A 19,825-nucleotide genomic window follows, 5' to 3' on the forward strand; every position below is an offset into this window, starting at 1 on the left:
ATCCAAAAAATGCAGGTTAATCCTGAAAAAGCGATATAATCCGTTATTATCACTGTTAAATTTGTAAAATGTTGATAAAAATTATATATATCAAACCGAAGCTTCCACGAAAAAAGTCCAAATCCATATATATATATATATATATATTTAAATATATATTAATATACGTGACTGTAAAAACGTTTAGAAAATACGTATAAGAATTATATTGTGTCTCATTCGTTAATTGCAAAGTAACTGTAGATATATAGACATATATTCGTAAACGGTAGTAAGCTAAGAAACTGCAGCTGGCAAGAGCATTCTCGGACAAATAATCATTTGATTGGCCAAACATGTTTGTGGCTTAGTGGTAGTTGGATTTGGGGTCAGATGTCAACTCGCTTTTTCCGGATTCAATTTTTTATTCAAAACAAAGTTGCATGTATGCTGTGAAGTAGATGCTTAGACTACTTATGTTATCAGGCGGTTTTGTTGTATAGTCTTTTCAAATCAAGTCGAACTAGATTCCTCCAGTTTGGTGTTGGAGTCCATTTGATTTCATAAGATTAGTCGAATAGCTTAAGTTGTTTGTGGTTAGATTATGTTATTAGTTCTAGACCCCATTCTGATGATCACTCTGCTCACCCAAGATTATAAAAAAGAAAATGATTTGATTGTATTGAACCTCATTTATTAAATTGCACAAAACTTCGTGAAAACTCCAATCCAAAAATACAAAGGGAATATTTGAATACATAAGGCATTCACTATGTAAATATATATATTGTTTTTGGTCAACACATTCACTATGTATATGAAACGTCTTTCATTTAATTGTATAAAACAAGAACAAAATTACAACAGAAACATATATACGCGGAAAAGCGTTTACAAAATAGTGTTATAGATAATTTAAACAAAAGATTAAAACATTAGACACTTAACTTGCATACATGCATGCAATTATTCGAACTGTAATGATTTTAAAGAGAACACTGTGAGTGAGAGTAGTATGCATAGCTATATCGTTCAAGCACATTGGAAACCAGATGGAAGCTTTCTGTTACAAACGTTGAGAAGTACGCTGAGAGATATAGGGACGTTAAGGTTGATTCCGAGGATGTTAGCCCTAAGAGCTGTGCATAGACAAACCGCAGCATCGACGTCAACCAAACCTTGGATGAGCGAGCAGCATGATTGAGATGATGGCTGACCCAATTGCACGTTAAGTAGACTGCTTAAGACATTTGCACACACACCGAGTCTGAGAGCATCGATAGGACAGTTTCCAGATGAGCTAGGGGTAGTCGGAGGCGTGACCGGCCTACGTTTAGGACTTGGGACCGAAGGACTTGGGACTGAAGGAGTTGAGACCTTAGGACTTGGGTTGCATCCACAATCAGCTGCGGTTAAGGTGACAAAAAGGATATTGAGGGCAATGAAAAGAGCAAGAGAGGCTGAGTTATTTAAAGCCATTATTATTTTCAAAAGATGTATTTGGTGTTTTAAGGATTATTTAAGTGTGTTTGAGAGAGAGATGAAGAAAAATGAAGAGAGGTTGTGGATATTTATAGGGTTTTAGAAAGATGTGAAGAGGACCAACTTGATTTAGTAAAATTAATTACAGTTACAGATATTTGTAATTCTAACAAAATATCTCATATTATATTTTCACTTATCTGTTGTACATATACATATTTTAATTTCTCGTTTTTGTTTTTTGAACATCAAACCCGATGTATTAAATGGGACGAAAATCCCGATGTATCTGACAATTTCTCAATATTTTCTTAGTAGAAAAAATTAATCCAAAACATTTAGTCTTGGTCATCAGCCCGATGAGTTTTTTTCATGGACTGGCTTCCACCAATCAAAGTTTCTTCATCAAACCCTCTTGTTTGATTGTATAATATGGATGTTTGAACTACATATGATTGTACTGGTATGATAAGAATTTCATTTTTTTTTTCTTCTGAAGATTGTAATAAATTTTTTTATCTGCTAGCTATTATGTACAATTCTCATAGTATCACACTCTCAAGTCTCTTGCCAATAATACTATATGTTATAAAAATACTATCAAAAGTTTTTGTTTTTTTAAAATACCACAAAACAAAAATTAAACTTTAACCTTCAAAATTAATTCTTAAATTCTAAACAGTAAACACTATCTCTTAAAAAAGTATATCTTAAATTTAAAATGGTCAATCCAAAATTAGAAATAGAAATTCAAAATATTTAAAAATCAATTTTTTGTGTTTGTGGTATTTTTGGAAAACCAAAAGTTTTAGTGGTATTTTAAACCATATACTATTTTTGGCAGCAAAACTTGAAAGTTGGTATTTTGAGAATTTTCTCTATTTATATTGGTTCATACGATAATAAAGTTAAATCCCAACTTTGATAACCTAATATGAGATATAAAACGATACTGATCTATCAAGAATGTAACTAATTAATTAAGTTTGAGAAGTTTGAGAAATTATGTGATTATGTGAACATGTTCAAAATTAAGAGTTTCGTAAAGTCAAATAATAACATTTTGTTACGAAATAAAATATAATGTTTTAGTTTGGTAGGACAAAAACAAAAAGAATAGAAACAAATTACTATTCGTACCGAAAGCAATCATCATCGTTTTCAGCAATGCGAAGACAAAAAAAAAAGTCAATTAAGAAAATAATAACACGGTGATATGGAAACATTAATACAAACAAATTAGTAGGTATAACTATTGCAAATGTCAATTACATTTTTAGTACCTCTTTTTCAAGTGGTTATCTTTTCACCACCGGTCGTACATGAGATAATTAGTCCCATTTTTCATTTCATAATTACTAGATACTATAGTCTAGGACTATAGGAGACTATACGTACATTCATTTGTTTCCATCACCTTTTTAAATAATAGATAACTAAATTTCTTTTTAGTGAAAACTAGGATAATACCCGCGCTACGCCGCAGAATTGTTTCATATTTTATTTTTATTTTTATTATTTTTGGATAATTTTATATGTGTTTATAATTAAAAAAATATTATTAATATAGTTTTTGACAATGTTCATTGGTAATATTTTTGGTTTTAGGGTTTTGTTATTATGTGTTGCTAGTTTTATTATTGTAATAAAATTGTAGATTAAAATCAATTTTTTCTTGTATTAGGATGTATTGGAAGACACATTCTAAATTTAAACAAAAAAAATAATTATGATACAGCCTTCGTTTTTTTTTTGTATTTTATTTAAACAATCGTAAGTCACATGGACAAACAACATATTATTACTTTTGTCGAACGAACCAATAAATACCAAAGGAATTAACCAACCAAGATAACAAATTATCACACTCAAGTTAACTAAATTTGTCACACTGTTCACCACAAATTAAACAAGGAGACTGGCGTTATACCTTCTACTGTTTTTTTCAGTTTTCTCCTTCTGAAACAGCAGCAATCAACTCTTTCTTCTGCTTCTTTGGAATTTGGATGTCCAAATTTTGTTTCCTATTACTGTTACCTAACAAACAAATTAAAAACATAACATGGTGTTGAGTCAATATAGGGGTTAGTCAATTTTTACGCCTTCCAAGGCACATGCCACCACTAATTAGATGTGATGTTGCCTCTATGATGACTTTGTCTTTCGCTACTTACTGCATCTTTGGTGTACATTGCTTTATTATCCTCAGGCTCAATTAGTCCTTTAGATATGAATATGTTGATTTTTACAGTTTTTCGTCCATCGTGGTTAATGGTTTCTTTTACGGCTAGTGGATATTCCTTAAGATAAATATTTCTCAATGTTGAAGTCTTGATATAGTTCTTTTTTTTTTGGTCAAACTAATAATTTTCATTGAAATTAAGTCTCAAACTCACTCAGAAGAGGAGGAATTACAACCCAAATAGAAGGAAAATACAAGGAAACAGGGCAAGAGGTGCCTACAAAAACTCCAAAAGAAAAGAAACCAGGGATAAATGCAAGATACAGTTTTACAAAGGAAGATACGTGAGATCGAAACATAACAATCCCAACGACTCCATGAGAGACTGTATCCAGTGCAACCCAAAGGGTTACAAGCTCCACAACTAAGGCAGAGGAAGTTAACAACCGGGAGGAAGATCCTTGCAAAACCGGTGAAGCTTGATCATCCAAACCACTCACAAGAGGGACATTTGGGAAGAGAAAGAGGCTGTTGGTGCCAAGATGAGGAAGCATAGCTCTAAGCAGAGACTGATCTTCCCAAATTACATCGACATAAACAAAGATGCCGATGCTAAAGGTCGGGACAAAGCCCTTAGTAACAAACAATACTAGAACAAATCTAATAGAGACCTCAATACAAGGTAAAACGGAGTCACCATTGACGTGATCCAAGAGAGTCAAATTGCAGTCCAAGAACAAACCAAACTCAATGACTACTTTCCAACAAGGGTCACAGGGCTCACCATCCCATTCAACACAACTAGTTAAGTCTTTCTCTATCTCAGATTTAGAAAGCCAACTAAGTTTAGTAAATGGAAGGCATAAGAGCAAGAAGTCAGAAGCAAACCTTGATGAGATGCGCTCACTTCGGAACTGACAACATGAACTGCACACGGCAGTAAGCCATCGTAAGGCAACGCCAAGAGAGCCACTGGCCGTTGACACAAAGGATGGGAGATGAGGATAAGACACAAGCACTACCAAAGGTTTCAGAACAAAAATCTGAGGAAGTAGCGGTGCAGAGAGGAGAAGCGGCGATGACGAAAGGAAGAGCGACGGTGTGGAGAGGAAGAGCGATGGTGTGGAGAGTTGCCAGAGCAAACAGGGGAAAGGTTTAGACGAAAAGGAGGCTAGCGACGACGTCTGAGAGAGAGATTTGTCGGAGAGCAAGCAAACGTGAGAAGGAGGGTCTGGTGGATCCGGTGGTTCTGGTGGGGTTGGCGGAGACGGAGGCTCCGGTGGCGGGGCTGCAGGAGGCCTCAGATTGAGGAAAGGAACCGAACACATCGGAAAAGTAAGAAAGGAGGTCGAAATCAACAAAGGGGAGAAGGTCATCTCAGGGAAAAGCTCGCCTGTAGTTCCTTTAATTTCATACGTTCCATTTTTTGTTTTAAAGGCAAATTTTGAGAAAAAGCAGATTGATCATCTTAATTATTTGCATGGGTTTTCGGAGAACTGTTCTACTTTACAGAATAGTGGTATTTCCAGGGAAATAATGGACACAAAGCAGTATTACCTTCCCTCCGAATTCCAACAGTGAGGAGTTCCATTCTCACAGGTCAACTGTGAGCAGCCTTTCGATCAAGTTCAGCATGTGAAAGTAGATATGGTATCAAATCGGAGAAGAATACGCAAACACTTCCTCTGCTTCATATGAGTCATACACATCAAATCAGGCACAATCTGTCGAGAGCTTACAAGGTCAAACTGTTGATGATCGGTACTTTGTTGTCCTTCAAGATCTGAACCACTCCAATTCCTAGCTCCTTTGCCAATGGCTGCAAAAAGCACAATTTTTTGCTCTCAATATTTATGTGTTAACATAAGAATAAAGACACATTAATAGCAAAAGGAAGAACAAACCTTGTTGTCTTGGTTGTAGTCAAGCTTAAGAAACACCATATCCTTGTACATCTCATATAGCTCTTTGTATTTGGGAGCAGTCACTTTGCAAGGACCACACCTGCAGAGAGCCCAATGAGCTTACAATCCTTCAATTGAAGAACAAACCTGAGGTAACGTGACACGAGGTTGATGAATCCACTCTTCTCATTCGCACTGAAACAAAAAGGAAACAAATCACAGTCTAAACGATGAAGATCCAGAATCGACAACACAAAACCTCATCTCAGTAAGTCCATCACCACTTCTTGAGCTTTAATCACTGCTTCTCCAGCGTTGAACTCGCCTCGATGAGCATAAGGCTACCTGATTGAAGAACGAATGAGCTTTAGAAATGAGACCAAACATGAAACCAGTGAGTGTAAGATTCTACTATCTAATAAAACACAGAAAGATCAAAACTGAGAAATGTGTAAAAGAGAGAAAAAAGTGAATAAAATCGAAACAATTTATACTGAGTAAAACAGCAGTTTCTTGAGAATAAGAATCCATGAACATCACATAAGCAGTGCAAGTTTGCTCACCCGACCTAGTCTCGGTAACAACATAGCAGATTTAATCTTGTAAATCCAGAATATGCACAAAATACCAATTTTGTCTGGAAGTAAAGTTTGTTTACCTGACAATATCAACATATTCGATTGTACCAGAGAAAGAAAAGAAATCAATAAGATCTTTCTCAGAAACAGATGGAGATAACCCAGTCACTTCAACACCATATTCAATTTGATGATCCATCTTCACCTAACAGCTGAAAAAAAAAAAAAAACCATAAAATATCACAACTTAACCTAATTAGACAGATTCATCACTTCTAGACGAAATCGAAACTCATAAATATAAGGAATATACTCTTCCCGATATCTATATCATACTAATATAGTTTTACATGGTTCTGAAATTTCAAACGAAACTTGAGCAAGAACGGATTGCAAATTGTATCAAGAACACCAAAATTGTTGATTCACACATCGTATTACTACAGAGTGGTGGCGAGTTCTTGAGACACGGTGAAGCGAGAATTGAGAAATCAGATTCCGGGTTGTTGAGATTTTGGGACCTTTTTGAGAAATTTTAGACTTTTAGAATGTTATTTGATAGGTAAGCAAAATAATCTGTATTAATAGTTATAATTCGATTGGTTCACTATTTTTACTAATTCAGCAGTTGGTGAATTATTGTATTGATATACTAGTTTAATCTTAATTTGGCAATTAATTGCTAAATTAACACTGTATCCTATCCAATAACTACAATGACATAATTTTAAAGTAAAAAGACTAAAAACACAGAATTTTTTTTTTTATTATTTTTTTGAAAAAACAATAAACCAAAACATATAATTATAGTAATATTTTCATTTTCAAATATGATTAATAAAAAATGATTAAAAAAATATGATGTTTATTTTTAATATAATTTATAAAAATAAAATATGATTTAAAATATACTGTATAAAAATAATATTCAAAAAATTGTTAATAAAAATATTATGTATAAAGTTATAATTTTAAAATATGAAGTTTAAGATTATATATTTTAAATAAGTTTACAAAAAATATAATGTATGAAATTTAATGTATAAAAAATATATCGTATAAAAAATAATGTATATAAAAAATATTAAAATAAGATTTATGAAAATATAATATAATATATAAAAATATGATTTAAAATATGATGCTAACTTTTTAATATGATTTAGGAAAATTAAAATGTTTAAAATATGCTTTAAATATATGAGTTTAAAAATGTGATTCATAATATGATTTATAAAAAATATAGTAATAAAAATGTGGCTGAAAAAATATAATTTAAACAAATCTGTTGTCACTATATTTACATTTTATATCTAATAAATCTGTTATCAAACACTAGATTTTTGGAAACAAACAAAAAAAATTGTCATAACGTAAACAAATCTGCCATAACATATGGTGTTCACATAGGTCATTTTAGCAATTTTAAAAAAACGTTATAAATCTGTTATCAAACAACAAATTTTTGGTTAAACTAAAAAATCTGTTTTAACTTAAAAAAAATCTGTTACCACTAGAGGTCAACCTAGTAATCATTTCTCTGTAAAAAAATCTGTCATGTTACGACAAATTTTTAATCAAGAAAACAATTCTGAAATAACTGTGAAAAATAAATCTGCCAGAAATTATATCAAATCTGTCATATATTGTGAAAGTCAGTGGTATATTTATAAATAAGTCTGTCGTAAAAAATAAATCTGTCATCAATTATGAATTTGTCATAACTGTAGTTAAAAAATCTGTCGTCCAAAATAAATCTGTCATAAAACATTTGTCATACAAAAATAAATCAGTTGTACAAAAACAAATCTGTTATACACAAATAAATATGTCACAACTAGTCCGACAGACTTTTGAAAATATTTTGATTTTCTTAAAAAAATTCTGTAATGGTAAATTTGACTTTATTTTTTTCCTAACAAAGCAAAAAAAAGTATTTTAGGCAAAAAAATAACTCATCTAACTCTCACATTTTATAAGTTACTTTAGTAATTAATCTTTTAATTTGGGTCAATCTAGTTTTTCTCCTCTTTTAAGTAAACGAATATATTACCAAAATTAATGAGTTTTGTGAAAAACAGTTGATGTTAATATATATGCATTTCGTATGCTTAAGACATTATCATTAGTATATTAGTATATATATATCAGTTATATATATATATATATATATATATATATTAGTATCACCAATCTCCACACATCGTTACTAAAAACGCAACTAAAAGCTAGACTACAAAACAATATAGCCGAGTAAGTGGCAAAAAAGGGCGATTTCTCAGATTGCTCCTAGCCGATAGATTGGCCTCACACCACTGTTGAGAATCTCTTTTTTCTTCACCCTCTTCCTTTCTCGCAATGTCGGACCCTCCCTCAGAGGCCCCCACAATAGATCCTCCCGATCTGACAGTACCATTGACTGTAAAAAACTCCGCTGTAGATCCAGTTTTGGGAATCTCGACTCAATTCCCAGCTACCTCTCCGTTGATGGAGACGCGGAATCATCCTCTGCTCAATGAACCCGAGAATTTCATCCTAGAGACAGACACATCTGAAGTTCTGTTTTCTCCTCCAGTAATTGAAACGACCCGACCCGGTTTTTTTTTAATTAACAAATAATAAATATAAATATAATATAACTATAACTAGTGGTCCCATACACACTAGCCACCTATCCACAACCACAAACAACAACGGAAATAGCAATATCAATAAATATCCAATAATAATATAACCAATAAATATCCATAACAACAATCCAATAATCAAACATCAGGAAACATGAAACCGACAACCTAACATTGTTCCTAAAAAACTAACTCTGGCAACCCAGCAATGCCAGACAACATACAATCGAGTCCCTAGAACATCCTCCTCTTCATCGCCTTGATTCCACGATCACACTTTGCTTTTACCTGCACCACAAACACATATTGAGATGCATGAGTACATGATAAACACTCAGTGAGGCAATCCTCCCATCTACTGGGCTATACACACAAGCAACAATGATATCAATGTTCCAAACAATCAACAAACAAGAAGTACAAACCAGGAAATCAAACATGTCTCGCTGGAAGGGAGGTGTCGACCGACACCAGCCGAGTGTCGACCGACACTGGACTTGGTGTCGACCGACACTACCCCACAGTGTCGATCGATGCCCAATTTGCTGGTGTCGACCGACACTCCCTATGCAATCGCGATCCGCTCGAAGGCGAGAGTCGAATCTCGCTCCCAAACTCCTCCAAATTGCCCAATACTCAAAACCCAAGCCGGAAACATCCTTAGAAACCTGTAGCAACCAATCCCCAACAAAAATACACACAAAACAACAACACACAAGCAAGAACAAGGAAATCAAAGGCTTAGATTAGCCATGGTCATGCACTCACCTCTTTGTAGGAAGATTTGGACCAACAGCAACGAATCCTACACTCCCAACAACCTTCTAACACACCCTGGCCCTAAATCCTCACTCCCACAGCAAGATCTCACCAAAAACACCTTGAAATCTCACAAACTCTCTCAAGAACCTTTAGGAACTGATTTCTCCTCTTTTTCTCACTCTCAACGGCGTAAGACAACAAAAACACGACCCTAGGTCATTTTCCCCCTTTTAAATCTCGGTTCAATGGTTTTCCTTAAACCAAACCGGACTAAAACGATCAAAAACTCAATCTGGTCGAACCAGAAATTAGTGGTGTTGACCGACACCCACCTTGGTGTCGATCGACACCCTCCCCCAAAACGCACAATTGGCAAGCGAGCAATTGTTTTTTCACTGTTACCGCTTGGTCTTCAACAGCAGCTCTAACTCTACTGAAGCTAATCTCTCTTAGAATCCGGGTAATCCTAAAAGATGTTCCTCTCCAGTTATACTCTCTACCAGGACTTAGTACAATTGCTTCTGTAATAGGAGAGTCATTACACACATAGAAGCATCAACTATCGCCTTTATCATCAGACACAAGTGTTAAGGTTGAGGTTCTCCTCAAAAAACGCTGCCCCAGTCTGTCTTGGTCGATGACGACGCAGGTAATGAAGTGAGGATTTGAGTGGAGTATCCTCGTCTTCCCCCAAAATGCGATATCTGCAACGAGTTTGGTCACCTCTATCATAGATGCCCTTCTGCGCCAGATATATCCAGACCAGCAGCTTCAAAGACAAAGGCAGCCTCGGAAGCTATAAAGCAACCAATCAATCCCAGCTCACCAACTGGAAAATCAATTACATCACAAACCTGACAAGTCACGGGACAACCAAAGATTGTTAATAAAAATCATCCAGAATCGCCGCTACCTCCAACTAAGGAAGTAGTAACTCCAACAATCGTGCCACCAGTCTCCACACATCGTTACTTTGATTCCCTAGCAAATGACTCACCCAATGATTGACAGGTTGTCGGTAAGACCTCAAAGCTCAAGGAATCAGTTATATCGGGCCAATCTTCTGATTCCTCATTAACGGCTTCTCAGTTCGCATAGAAAGAAGAAGCAATTCATATAGGACAAACCTTTATTCGGCGTAGACAAATATCACCTAAAACTCATGCTACTCAGAAACCTAAACCTGAAGGCCCAAAGGCAGGAAAGGGGTAAGAAATCAACAAATACTCAGATATCAAAGGCTCAACTTAGTAAGCATTCCACCAGTAGACGCTCCCTCAAACAGGGATGTTCCCATCATCAAGCTTGAAAGCTAGTCTTTCAAAACCTTTTGTACTTTTTCCATGATGATGAAAGTTTTTTGTTATAATATTTGGAGGTTGGAAAAAACTCAAAGACAACTTCAGCTTAAGAGTTGGGTTAGGTCAAACAGACCATCTTTAGGAGCCATTTTGGAAACTCATGTCCAACAAGAGAATGCATCATCTATCTTAGCTACTAACTTCTCGGGATGGAAGTATGATTACAACTACTCTTCTCAAGCTCAAAATGGAAGAATCTTGTTGATATGGGATCCAACAATAAAGGTCTTTATATATCAAAAAACGGATCAGGTTCTTACTTGTGGAGTTTTTTGATCTTTCGTCCAACCAATCCTTCACAATCTCCTTTGTTTATGCCCGAAACAGCAAGATAGCTCGGAGGGAACTCTGGAGTACTCTAGAGGAAATGCACCGAAACAGCCTCTTGAGAAGTCGGCCATGGTTGCTACTTGGAGACTTTAAGCAGATACTACGGGCTGCCAAACACTATTCTCTTTATCCTTATCCTCTTCCACTTCAAGGTATGGCAGAGTTTCAGTCCTGCGTAGATCATTGTGAACTATCAGAACTGACCAGTAGAGGATCACCGAATACCTGATACAATAGTCAGCCTTCGAATCCTATTACACGGAAACTTGACAGAGCGCTCACCAATGAGGCTTAGTTGACAACTTACCTGCAGTCTAATGCACTATTCGATGTTCCAGGCATATTGGATCACTCACCAATCCTAGTATCGACAATGAACTCTATAGAGAGAAGGAAGGTGCCATTCAAATTCTACTCTTTCTTTACAAAGCATCCTGACTACCCAAGTTTAATTGATCCAGCTTGGAATATCCCTGGTATCCAAGGCTCAGCGATGTATAATCTTTGTCAGAAACTCAAAGCAGTCAAGCTTGGTTGTAGAGGTTCTTAACGGGAACAACTACAACAATATACAAGCTAGAATAGCGGAAGCTCGTGATTCTCTCACTTTACTCCAGAATCAAATACTTACTCATCCACCTTTCACTTTGATCGAGGAAGAAAAGGTAGCTAGAAGGAAATGGAATGTCTTATCCTTTACAGAAGAGTCATTCCTCCGAGAGAAGTCAAAAGTTCGTTGGTGCGCAGAAGGAGATGCCAACATAAAGTTCTTCCACAACTCTATCATAACGCATCAAGTAAGGAACTTAATTTGCTCCTTACTGAATCAGGATGGAGAAAGAGTTACCGACAAAAACATGCTCAAGGATATGGTGGTTGACTATTACAAGCAACATCTGGTTACAAAGGACTCGGTGCAGCCACTATCAATTGATAGATCAAATTGCTCAATTTATTCAGATGCTCTTTTGAGATGTATACTCTTCTTGCTGCAATCCCTACGCTAGAAGAAATTACTAATACTCTATTCTCCCTACCAAGAAGCAAAACACCAAGACCCGACGGTTTTACAATATTCTTCATTAATTCATAGGGAACAGTTGGTTCAGCCTTTCTGGAAGTTGTTTCGAAATTCTTCAAAACGGGCATGCTACTGAATCAGGTCAATGCAACTATTCTAGCGCTACTTGCAAAGACCATCACGGCTGAGAAGCTTGCTGAATTCAGACCCATATCCTGTTGCAACACAATTTAAAAAGTCATTTCCAGAATCCTTGCGAAGAGACTCAAGCTGATCACTGCCATCGTTGTGCAAAGAAACCAAGTCGCATTCGTGCAAGTCAGGCTCCTCTGCAAGAACGTCCTACTAGCTTCCGAGCTAGTAACGGATTTTAACATTGATGGCCCAATCACGAGAGGTTGCCTGCAAATCAATATCTCTGAAGCTTTTGACAATGTCAATTAGAAAATTCTAACCAACATTTTGGAAGCTTTTGATCTCCCTCTTGTCTTCATAACTTGGCTGACTACCTGCTTCACCACACCATCCTACTAAATATCTTAAAATGGAGAACTGAATGGTTACTTCCCAGGACACAAAGGTTTGCGACAAGGTGACTCTATTTCTGCTCCACTTTTTACTTTGGTAATAGATACTTTATCCAAACAACTAGATAAAGCAGCCAACCTGAACAGATTCCAAACTCATCCCAAGTGTGTCGATCCTTTAATCACGCATCTGAACTTCACAGATGATCTACTTGTATTCTTTGATGGTGAAGAAAGTTTGCTTGTTGCAATTATGGACGTTCTATCTCAATTCAAGCTTGCTTCTGGTCTGGGGATAAATCTTGCGAAAACTTGTCTTTTTTTAGAAAAAAATAACAGAGACTTATAGGTCAACTGGCAGTAAGACACAACCTCACACATGGATCTCTGCCTGTGAGATGCTTAGGAGTTCCTTTAATACCTAACAAGCTCACATTAACCGATTATATTGACAAGATGAAAGGAAGAATCTCTTCATGGACAAATCGTCACTTGTCATTCGCAGGAAGACTTCAACTCCTCCATTCAGTGATCAATAATACCATCAACTTATGGGCATCAATCTTCTTGCTTCCAAATAATTGCTTGGAAACTCTTGAGCAATTGTGCAATGCATTTTTGTGGAATGGTGTTGCATCAAATGCTAGAGGTGCAAAAATTTCCTGGGAGGTTGTTTGTTCTCCTAAATCAGCAGGGGGATTGGGATTGAGAAGACTAGCTAATTGGAATCAGATCTTCGGATTGAAAATCATCTGGATGCTCTTCTCGCAAACTGGTTCTCTCTAGGTATCCTGGGTGAAAAAAACACTTAATAAGTGGCAGAAATTTTGGGAAGCTGACTTTAGATCAACTGGGAGTTAGATATAGAGACGGCTAGCAAAATTGAGGCAACTGGCTAGACCTTTTGTACACCCCACTGTTATATCTGGTAACAACACTCTATTATGGCATGACAACTGGACAGATCTAGGGCATTTAATTGTTGTTATCGATGATACCGGTCCTTGCATAACATGTATTAGCTTGTTGTCCTCAGTCAGACAAGCTGTCATTGGTGATACCTGGGCTATACCAAGAGGGAGGAATCAATTAGTGCAACTCTTCAGAACCTGCGTTCATAATCAGCCTCCGCCTACTGACCCCCATGGAAAGGATATTTTTACATGCTTCTCATCAATGAGGCTCTGGAAACATCTTTATCCGCCAGGTCCATTCTTTGGCACAAGTAAGTCTGGTTCAAAGAGTGCATTACAAGAATGGCCTTTATGACCTAGCTTACAGTCCTCGACAGATTAACAACGAGGGATAGATTATTGAGATGGAATTTATAAGTCCCCGCTACATGCCTCCTTTGCCTCTTTGGAAACGAATCCAAGGACCAATTATTCATCCAATGAAACTACTCCGAGATCCTCCGGACAGACTAGCTTCCAATTTTGCTAGTTTGCTACATTGGATAAAGAATCCTACCACAAATAGAAGACTTAATTCAATAAGTAAGCTAGTGTTTTCAAGCTCTCATATACAACATTTGGAGAGAACCCAATGGGCGGCTTCATGGCTCTTCCACCCGCTCAGAAAATCAAATTAAAAGAGAGATCCACTTGCAGCTTCGAAGAAAGATCACAGCTCTAGACGGAAAAAACTCGCCTTCAAACATTTCACAAGTATCCTATCTCACGTTTTGGTTTAACAATTTCCACAGATCATAACTTATTTCTTCTTGTTATATATATTTTTGAGCTCTCCTTCCACTAGTAAATTTGTATCATATAGTTATATTTTTTTTTGCTACAAAACAATTAATAACAAATAATATCTATAAATTGTTACAAATTAGTGACAAATTTTTAAGTTAATAGTTATTGTAACTAATTAGTTACTTAGTGTAGCTACATAGAGACAAATAGTAACATATATAATTTGTAGAAAAATGCTACATATTTAATGACAAATTTTTTTTGTAACACTATGACACACAACAGTAAATGTAGCAAAGTGTAACATTTTACTCACGCTTAAAACATTTTTCTTTCCTTAAGCATCAGCGATCTAAATTTTTTTTGTTTTTCCCCAAATTAAAATTAGGACAATCTGTTTCGAGAGAGTGGGAGATGAGATCTCCGTGGTCCTGACCTGAGGAAGAAGATGAGAGAGAGACTCGCAATCTCCTCTTCTCATCGTCTTCTCTTCAGATCTCCTCTCTCTTCTCTTCTCGTCGTCTTCCTCCGCCGCAGCTACCACCAAACCCACTCGATTCAACCGAAACCTGTTCTGCTTCCACATCTTCCACCATTTCTTGTCACCTTAATTCCAGATCTGGCTGTCTCTACTACACACAAATCCGTTTCTATAGAAACCCAGAAGCAGCCATGGTAATTCCTCAACTCCGCCTCTTAATCTCCATCTTTAATGATGAAGTTTTTGTTCTTAAAGTTCCATTTTGCAGCATCAGTCGTAATCAGTTTGGTCAATCTTTAGGTGTATTCTGTAACAAAATGAATATATTAAGGCAGATATTGAGTTTCTTTCGCTCCCCACTGCACTTTGTATATGCTTCCATTTTGTCTGTATGTATTTTTTTACCACCTGCGTTTAACTTTCTCCTTGTGGATAATGTTACAGATCAAGGAGCTCAATTCTTACGTTGCACTAAAAAAAAAGGTTAGTATCTCTATCAATCCTCTTTAAGAAGCGTTATTTGAAACTCATACCTGTTCATTTTGGGCTTTGATTTCATATCGATCCGTTCAGCGTTATCTCTATAAGATTTAGTTTGGCTTTTATGTGTTTATATATGTTGACTTGGGGTCTTGGTCTTGAATATCAGGTATATGAGTACCCTTGGCAACAAGAAAGTTGAACTTTTTGATATGGGAGCTGGAGTTAGTGGCGAACCTACAGCTGAGGAAAATGTTCAAGTGGCTTCATGTGAGTCCTTATTCATGCTTGTTTATTCAGTTGCTACCAAATTATGAGTTTGCTTAGAACATAAAGAGATTGTCATGCTTGAAAGCTTAGATTCCTTGATACTAGATGTACTTGAATTATGTTGGATGGGTAACTTATGCTCTCTGGTTAATTGTCTGACATCATTTATAATGTCTGTCTGTAAAATTCTGGCAGATGTTGATATAGTAATAGAAATGTTATAGGTTGGCCGAGATTATTCCCAGTTTGCTAGAAATGTATTATTCTGAGATCTGAACATAGGTTCTCGCATTAAGAAAGATCTGTTTGGATATGGCGCGAATATATTATTTTGGGACTGTGAATACTGGGAAATGCGAGCTTATGTCATTTTATTATGTATAGCTATGTCAAACCAGGAGCTTATTGATGTTGTAACGAAAAGAATGGATGAGACTGATCAGGCCATTGAGCGCTCAAAACAGGTAAGTTACAGAAGGAAGAATGTTCCCGTAGTCTTTGTTACTAACTTAGTAACTTACTATATCTATGTTAAAATTCTTGTTCCTTTCCTTTCATGTTGTGGAACAAACACTCGAAGTTGGAACTCAAACCGCAGCTAATTTAAAGGGACAGGTAATGCAAAGCATTTCTTCTTTGCTTCCATAATCTTATGGGTAGAGTCTGAAACAACCTGTATTTTGCAGACGTATCAAATGGGACGCATAGTTAACCGCTTGGACACCATGCAATTCTCTATCAAGAAGGCATCCCAGCTGGTGAAAGAGATAGGGAGACAGGTGTGTAAACCTCATATGGACATCTCCTCTTTTGCTTGACCACAAAACCTGTATCCTAATGTCAATTTTTTTAGGTGGCTACCGATAAATGCATAATGGCGTTCCTGTTTCTCATTGTATGCGGCGTTATAGCCATTATCGTAGTGAAGGTACTACTGTCTCTGCTCTTCCTGATGAAAGTTGTGATTGCTCATTAGCAAATTTGTAACTCTGGTTTTTTTCTTAACAGACTCTTCAGATTGTATACCCGAATAACAAAGACATTAGGGACATCCCAGAATAGCTCCTCTTAATCCGTTTTTTTTTTAGCTGGAGATACATTTGTGTAATTTTTATTTATTTCTTTTATTTTGTATATTTACTATGTAATATATCTTTTTGTATTATGATTTCAAACAAAATAATAAAACATAATACTTTTAATATTTCAATTTATCCAACAATCTAATAAATTTAAAATTAAATAGAAATAGAAATTACTAAATAAACAAATGTGGTATTAATTAGTATTTAACTGTGTAGCTAACTGTCACAATTTAATGACAAGCATTTTGTGCATTTTTGAAGCTAATTGTTACACATTTTTCAGAAGCTTTGTGTTACTAATAGCTACAGTAATTAGGTCACAAATAGTAGCTATTTGCGACATATTAACTAGTATCTAAATTGTAGCAATTTGCTACAATTTGTGATGATAGAAAAATTTGCTACGACCAAATAGTTATTAATTTATTTTGTCGCAAAACTGTAACAAATATTTTTTTGCTACGAAAAACTCGTAATACCTACAGAAGTTTTCATAACTATATGACCAATTTTTACTAGTATTCTGTCTCTAAGCTCCATAGCGAGGCACAATGTCAAATCGGTATAAACCGATATCCCTTTAATTATATATATATATATTATATATATATATATATATATTATATATATATATATCATCATTTTATCAAAACCAAAATACTTAAATTTTGGATAATCCTTATTTAATTAAGATGCAACTATCTTCAATTTTGAACTCAAAGACGTGTTTTCTTTCGAGCTCAACTCAAAGACGTGTTTTGTAGTCGGCGAGATATGGACATCCGAAAGTTTAGTATATCTCGCTGATATTAAAAATCGTCACTTTTGTTTAGTCCCCGTTAATATGGATCGTCTTGCATGTGTTACGTACGTTGACTAGACCTTTACAATTTTGTACAGTGCTGTTTACGTAAACGTAAAATTTCTTTGGCTTCTATATTTGGAAGTTTCGTATCTAATTGTGGTTCCAAATAAAGTCAACCCAATCGACGACTGGATTAATCCCAACTACACAATTTCATTGTTTGAATGTTAACAAATAAGGACAATAACAACGCAGAAAATACGAAAATATGACAAACAGAAACGAAAATGAAACTTAGAAAGTATTTCTGATCCATGAAGAAGCTTAGAGAAACCCTTCTAATCCTCTTGCCAAACTTATGAGTTGTGTTTACTCAAAACTCATCTTTAATCACTGCAGTAATAGAGCTGAAGCCATGTAATTCATGGTGTTTTACAATTTAAAACGGCATAGATTGCAACTAAACTTAGATTTGAATGGACAAATAAATATAAATTATGGACAGATTGTCAAAGATAAGATTTACGATGTGAACGTACTCATATTTTAGACAAGTAGAGCAACAATTAACAAAAAAACCATTGATCTTTCCACAAAAGATAAAGACTGGTTTACCTTACTTAAAGTCAATTTAAACATTTGTCCTCAAGGAGATATCATATTTTCAATGATCCTATGACCACAAAATAGTTAAAACCGACAATTAAAAAATAGATTATTTGAACCTTCTTATGTTTTTTGTCAAAGATTATTTCAGACTTCTTCACAAGAAACAAAGAGCAAAAAATGTTAACACAGTGAAGAATTTGATTTGGCAGCTATTTAATACATTTTTGTTAGTATTTCCAACAAGGTTGTCAGTACGTAAAGTCTTCAAAATATGTTTGCATAGCAGTCTTTTAGTTTGGTATAAAGAATAAAATTTGTATAATTAATATTCCATAGATTAATAAACACTAAAATATAATTGAACATTTTGGTCTTCAGTTGGACCAATATAATTTTTAACAAAATTTAATAAGATAATTAATTATCATTTCTATCATTTCAGGATATTAATTTATTTAGAAGTTTAGATAGGTTTGTCTAGTTGCTTTATCATTTGAGATTTTACATCAGAACTACAAGAGAATATAATTTTAGATAAAAAAATTTCTAACTAAAATTAATATTTTGGATGCTATAAATTTTTTACTTACAAAATAAAATTTTAATATTTAATAGAAGAAATTTTTTGACGATAAAATACAAAAATTATTAATAAATTCACTTATGCAAATGATATACATAAATTTAATTTATAATTAGTGACCTCAACCATCACATTTAAAAAATTTATATACTATAAAAATGAAAATGTTGCACAATTACGAAATTTTGGTTACTTTGATGATGGTATTATATATAGACAATACTACAACATAATAATTTGAAAACACAACACAAATATTTTCTATCAATCAATTTTAAAGACCAAAGTTTTAGCAAAAAAAACCAAACTGTTTTAAAAACAAAAAATCAGACACTAGTATGGTATTCTATATATATTTACTAATAAAATTTATAGTATTATTAATTTATCATGACAAGAAGATTCGATGAATATTTATTTATCATTTTTGTTGTACTTGACATAGATTATTTTTCAAATGAAAAAATATGATTTACGTATAATATCAAAATTTAAATATTCACTAAACCCTACTTAAATAGTTAAATATAATAGTGAGCATATAAAGCTTTTAATAAATTTATGTTACTCAATTATTATCATAAACCCTAATACCGTTTCAAGCGTCTTTTTATTAGTTTGATATTTTGGTCATTCAGTGAACGAGTTTGAACCCACCAAATGAGATTTTGGTGACATTGAGGATTTCAACCCAGCAATTCCCTCATCTCAATCTCTCAATTTGATAAGATTTTATTTTAATGCCGTAATTAGTAAAACTTAAAATATCATTAAGATAGGAATTGTTGATTATATTTGTGTAACATTTTTCTTTTAACATTACCAATTAACTATTGAGCTTTTTCATTTACAAGTATTTTTGAATATATAATCATGATATTAATTACGACAATATTTACGGTATTTGATTATCACAATCAGTTATTACAAACCTTATATTATGCAGATTGTGTTACTATTATTGGTATCTTTTTTTTTTTTTTTTTCAAAAATTATTTTTGGTTTCTTTGCAACTATTATATTGGTATTTTTAGTAACTTTGCGGTACTTAAATTCTCT

General features: G+C 34.5%; 1 protein-coding gene and 2 pseudogenes across 17 annotated transcripts; 1 reads left to right on the forward strand and 2 right to left on the reverse strand.

Moving 5' to 3' along the window:
- Window positions 1-793: 793 nt before the first annotated feature.
- LOC104707540 (pEARLI1-like lipid transfer protein 1 pseudogene) lies at window positions 794-1,530 on the reverse strand (annotated as a pseudogene).
- Window positions 1,531-3,780: 2,250 nt separating this feature from the next.
- On the reverse strand, window positions 3,781-6,693 carry LOC147940313 (uncharacterized). 16 transcript variants are annotated; one of them, XM_087463345.1, is made up of 7 exons: window positions 6,476-6,682; window positions 6,206-6,337; window positions 6,042-6,115; window positions 5,829-5,892; window positions 5,548-5,742; window positions 5,201-5,462; window positions 3,781-5,045 (listed from the first exon to the last, which is right to left on the reverse strand). In XM_087463345.1, the coding sequence occupies exons 6-7, from the start codon at window positions 5,232-5,234 to the stop codon at window positions 3,841-3,843; spliced, it is 1,239 nt and encodes a 412-aa protein (XP_087319471.1). In that variant the 5' UTR covers window positions 5,235-5,462; window positions 5,548-5,742; window positions 5,829-5,892; window positions 6,042-6,115; window positions 6,206-6,337; window positions 6,476-6,682; the 3' UTR covers window positions 3,781-3,840. The 16 variants fall into 16 exon arrangements, 10 of the variants coding, with proteins under 10 accessions (XP_087319471.1, XP_087319472.1, XP_087319469.1 ...); XM_087463346.1 differs by lacking the exon at window positions 6,042-6,115 and having other exon boundaries at window positions 6,557-6,687; XM_087463343.1 differs by lacking the exon at window positions 6,042-6,115 and having other exon boundaries at window positions 6,476-6,678.
- Window positions 6,694-14,802: 8,109 nt separating this feature from the next.
- Window positions 14,803-16,888, forward strand: LOC104707543 (putative plant SNARE 13; annotated as a pseudogene). The gene is made up of 7 exons (XR_015564454.1): window positions 14,803-15,128; window positions 15,379-15,416; window positions 15,582-15,684; window positions 16,069-16,299; window positions 16,371-16,463; window positions 16,538-16,612; window positions 16,693-16,888. The product of XR_015564454.1 is annotated as a putative plant SNARE 13 (transcript).
- The last annotated feature ends 2,937 nt before the right edge of the window (window positions 16,889-19,825 follow it).

The sequence above is a fragment of the Camelina sativa genome, chromosome 8, assembly GCF_030686135.1.
Source record: "Camelina sativa cultivar CO46 ecotype springtype chromosome 8, ASM3068613v1".
NCBI lineage: Eukaryota > Viridiplantae > Streptophyta > Magnoliopsida > Brassicales > Brassicaceae > Camelina > Camelina sativa.

Bases quoted from the DNA above. Each gene is read 5' to 3' on its own strand.
- LOC147940313 (XM_087463342.1), bottom strand. From the start codon at position 5,234: ATGGAACTCCTCACTGTTGGAATTCGGAGGGAAG. The intron at 5,046-5,200 runs GTAATACTGCTT...ATGAAATTAAAG, and splicing joins TGTTGGAATTCGGAGGGAAG to GAACTACAGGCGAGCTTTTC.